General features: G+C 33.6%; 1 protein-coding gene across 1 annotated transcript in view; it reads left to right on the top strand.

Moving 5' to 3' along the window:
• Positions 1–4,423, top strand: part of LOC107679570 (polypeptide N-acetylgalactosaminyltransferase 18-like) — a 55,923-nt gene that overhangs the window by 43,293 nt on the left and 8,207 nt on the right. The window contains exon 9 of the mRNA XM_016475154.1: positions 1,574–1,669. Coding sequence (XP_016330640.1) covers positions 1,574–1,669 — 96 coding nt within the window. The remainder of the gene's footprint in view (positions 1–1,573; positions 1,670–4,423) is intronic.

The raw sequence follows: 4,423 nt of genomic DNA, 5'->3' as shown, positions 1-4,423 counted from the left end.
TGTGTCTGTGTCTATATATATATATATATATATATATACACACACACACACACACACACACACACATAGCTTTTAGTCTTTATTCTGTCTATATACTCATCCTATATACACTATACAGTATCTACTGTATATACACATATACTTTTATTGTCAAGGCTGCATTAAATAGATCAAAAGTTTATACATTTATAATGTTATGAAAGATTTGTATTTAAAATAAATGCTGTTCTTTTTAACTTTCTGTTCATCAAAGAATCCTTAAAAGAATGTATGATGGTTTCCACAAAAAAATATGAATTAGAACTATTGTTTTCAAAATTGATTTCAACATTGAAATTCAGAGAAATAAATTATATTTTATAATATATTAAAATCTAAAACAGTTATCTTGAATTGTAATAATATTTCAAAATATTACTTTTTAATGTATTTTTATTTTTATTACATTTCTGATCAAATAAATGCAGCCTAGGTGAGCATAGCTGTTGAACGTTAGTGTATGTTTTTAGATTTTAGTTGACAGAATGTGTTTATTTAAAAAAAAAGACTTGAAGTTGTTTCCCCAGATTATGCATCAGCTTTGTTACCCTCCTTTTTAAAGTAATGAGCTATTCCATAAATCAAAAAAAAACTTTCTCATCATCCTCCTTTCAGGAAGTGAGCTCTTCAAAGACAAGTCTCACTCATTTATTATCATTTTATCTTGTTTTGTTTCACTTATTAGGTCTTCAAATGTCAACACCGTTACCATAATTTTCTGTATTAATCAAATGTGCAAATCCTTAGATTTTAGTTGACAGAATGTGTTTATTTAAAAAAAAGACTTGAAGTTGTTTCCCCAGATTATGCATCAGCTTTGTTACCCTCCTTTTTAAAGTAATGAGCTATTCCATAAATCAAAAAAAAACTTTCTCATCATCCTCCTTTCAGGAAGTGAGCTCTTCAAAGACAAGTCTCACTCATTTATTATCCTTTTATCTTGTTTTGTTTCACTTATTAGGTCTTCAAATGTCAACACCGTTACCATCATTTTCTGTATTAATCAAATGTGCAAATCCATAAGTAGATATTTATCCGTTCTAAAGGCATAACAATATAATAACATAGTCAAATTTATTAAATTAGTTTGACATAGCTCAGTGCAGTTTATTAGCAGTTTATTAGACAAATCTGATAGATGACATTGTTTCTCATAATATTGAGTTATAGAAACAGTTTATACTAAATATAATTTTTCTTACTCGAGGCCTGCCGTTTCTTCATTTATCACGATGCAGGGCCAGCAGAGCGCTTTTCCTAATTGGCATTCTTTTGTGGAATAGGATAATTAACAGCTCCATTGTGAAGACAAAGGAAAGCTGAGCTCCAGGGCATTTTCACACACATTGGCTATTAGCAGACAGAGGAAGAAAGATGGTTTTTGAGTTCTTAATCCATCTTCTCCTCTGCGGTTTTGCAGTGTGAAATGGGTCTGATGTGCCAGTTCATATATTGCATCTTTGTTTGTGTGCGTGTGTGTGTGTGTGTGTGTGTGTGTGTGTGTGTGTGTGTATGTGTGTGTGTTTGCATGTAGCTGAGGAATAGCCTGAGGCCGGATCTGTGTGTGGATCAAGGTCCCGACTCTGACAACGTTCCCATCCTGTACATCTGCCACGGCCTGACGCCTCAGGTTAGTATCCAGTCCACTGCACCTTCTGGCTTTCATCCTTTTTCAGTCATCAGATCAGAGCATGTGTAATTAATTTATATGTAAGTGCTCATGTCTGACTCCATTATGTCTTCTGCTTCTCCTTCCATGTTTCTCACTATATCTGCATAGTACGTGACATTAAACATGTCTAAGAACTTATTTTTGGCCTAGAGATCAAGAACAGGAAATAACGGGTAGAAATGGGTAGAACAGGACCAGAAAACATTACGAGTTTATTTGAACCTGCATCACCTTTGTACACACGTGGCTAAGTGTTTTAGAGCATGTGTGTCATTATATCATTATTTATCAATTATTAAAAAAAAAATGTTTTAATATTTAAATATTAGATATTTTATATATTGCTAAAAAATACTGTATATTAAAATATTACACAAAATTATTTATTTTATCATAATATGAATTATTATTAAATATTTTATATGATTCCTGCAATCTACAGAGGTTAAGCATTTTGGAGAATGGATGAATTTTATGTAATTGTTCTCTCTCTCTCTCCCTTTATATATATATATATGTATGTGTGTGTGTGTGTGTCTGTGCAAATATAGATATACATTTAAGTTCCCTACTAGCCAGAATATGTTTGCATCATTTACAGTACATTTCATGTCTGTTTGCACACTTAAACTGACTTCAATCATTCTGATAGGATGTGAGCAGTAAGAGTATATCGCCGTCTCTGTACTTGTGGTGCTGGATTTGTTTTATCTTTAATGGGCCATCAGACAATACCTCAGCTAAGCGTATTAACACTGTGGCAGTTACAGCGATCTGTCTCGACACATTAAAGAGCCACAAAACAGTATTGTTTGAATTTCTTACAAAATGACCAAATTTGAAAGCTGAGACTTTGTTTCATACCTGTAACATACAAGTAACCTGCTCTGTCTTTTTTTGTCAGCGTGTTGTCAGTGTACTCTGAAACAAAATATTTTTGTCACTACACAAAGGTGTTAATTACAATTGACATATTCATTTGAATATGATTCTTCCTTCAGTTTGTTTAGTGAAAAAAAAAGTAACACAAATTAAGAGATTAAGTATGAGATTTTTTTAAATTTCTAATTTAACTCTAATTTAAAAAAAGTTGTTGGATACTTTGGTTCATTTATGTGAATCAGTTCAAATTGTCCATTCCAATTAATCAATTCATAACATAATCGATTGATGACTTCATGAAGCAAAACATTTAATTGTGTCACCACACAAAAATGTGAATTAAAATGTAGATATTAATCTTAATATGATTTATCCTTTAGTTATTTCATTTAGTGAAAACAGTGTAGAAAACATGCATTGATTCATTTTAATATATACAACTACGGCTGTTATAAATATTTTAAACCATTTAAGAGCAAACACATAAATACTGAGATACCAAAAGATTGGAAAATATAAACATTGAATTTGTATAGCTATATCATTCATCCTTATTCCCATCTTCTGTACAAAGGCTCTGCACACTTCAGTTGTTTAATTCATGGTGAAAATGTGAGTTAAAAGACATTTCTTACTTTGGCTTGTATGCGCTTGGCTTGCGCTTTCCCATCTTCCCGTCACAATTGATCTCAGTGTTTCACAGTAATACACTGTCAACTTATTGCAGCCCATAAAACCGTCATTGTATTGCATAAAACCTCTTCATTATTTTGTGCTGAGGCCCGAAATATGAATTTTTGAACAGTTGGGCTGCTCGAGGCAATCCAGTCTGTTTTTGTTTTTGTTTGTTCCTGTTCTTATTCCTAGTGTATTACACAACCAGGTTCCACAACAAACGATATCCTGCAAAAAATACTGTAAAGCTCGTTCTTTCTTTCAGTGCGTATCTCCCATTCATTGGGCAAAAGGAACATTGTTCCCATACAACAGCCATAAATCTCTCTAGAAGTCAAAAAGCAGACTTTTCCTCAAGCAGAAACAGTGCTAAATGAGTCCCTAGCAAGTTGAGTCCTTATTTTTCTTCTCTCTTATATTATTCCCTGTCCCATTTTAGCCCTCCATCCCTTCCTGTCACAGATCCAGTGCTCATTAAAGGATCCCGAAGGATGTGCATTGTTTCCATTGTGAATGAATGATTAGTTGTTTTATGTTTCCGTGGAGATGCACTCGCTGCCTGTTCAGCCTTTGTGTTCACAGAGATTTTCATTTCAAGGTGCCTCACAAAAGAGTAGTTTTGCATTGGTGCCATTCCAAAGTTAAACAATTTGATTTGATTTTACTGTAGGCTCAGGTGTACCGCTGTATTCTGAGAAAAAATGTCTTGACACACATAATCAGTCTCAGTGGAAAGCATGGTAGCTCCCAAACGATACCTGAGATCAGAATTGATTTGGACCTGAGGAGAAGAGGAGAATGCCTAGCTCTGTATCAGATATTGCAGAACTGATTGTAACAAATTTTGGATAGCCAAAAATCGGTCTGGACGGTATACAACCAATTTAATCTATGTATTTGAGAGAAGTATTGATGAGCTATCTAATGTTAGCACTTCTCAGGCTCAGGCTTTTGAAGTGAAATATCAATCCATCCGGACCCTGAAAAAAAATGTGGGCATATTGCATGAAATGAATTCTTTCTGAAAGTGCTTGTTTTTCAGTAAGGCGAGGGATTAAGTACGAGTGCTATTGATTCAGGACATGGCCCAATGTGGTCCAACGAAATGTGCATTAGTGATTTAAAGCAAGTGTTCAATATCAGAGACTTTCCTTT

Source organism: Sinocyclocheilus anshuiensis, unplaced genomic scaffold (assembly GCF_001515605.1).
Source record: "Sinocyclocheilus anshuiensis isolate Anshui unplaced genomic scaffold, SAMN03320099.WGS_v1.1 scaffold288, whole genome shotgun sequence".
Taxonomy (NCBI): Eukaryota; Metazoa; Chordata; class Actinopteri; order Cypriniformes; family Cyprinidae; genus Sinocyclocheilus; species Sinocyclocheilus anshuiensis.
The sequence above is the reverse complement of the archived record's forward strand: the minus strand, read 5'-3'. Positions and strand labels throughout refer to the sequence as shown.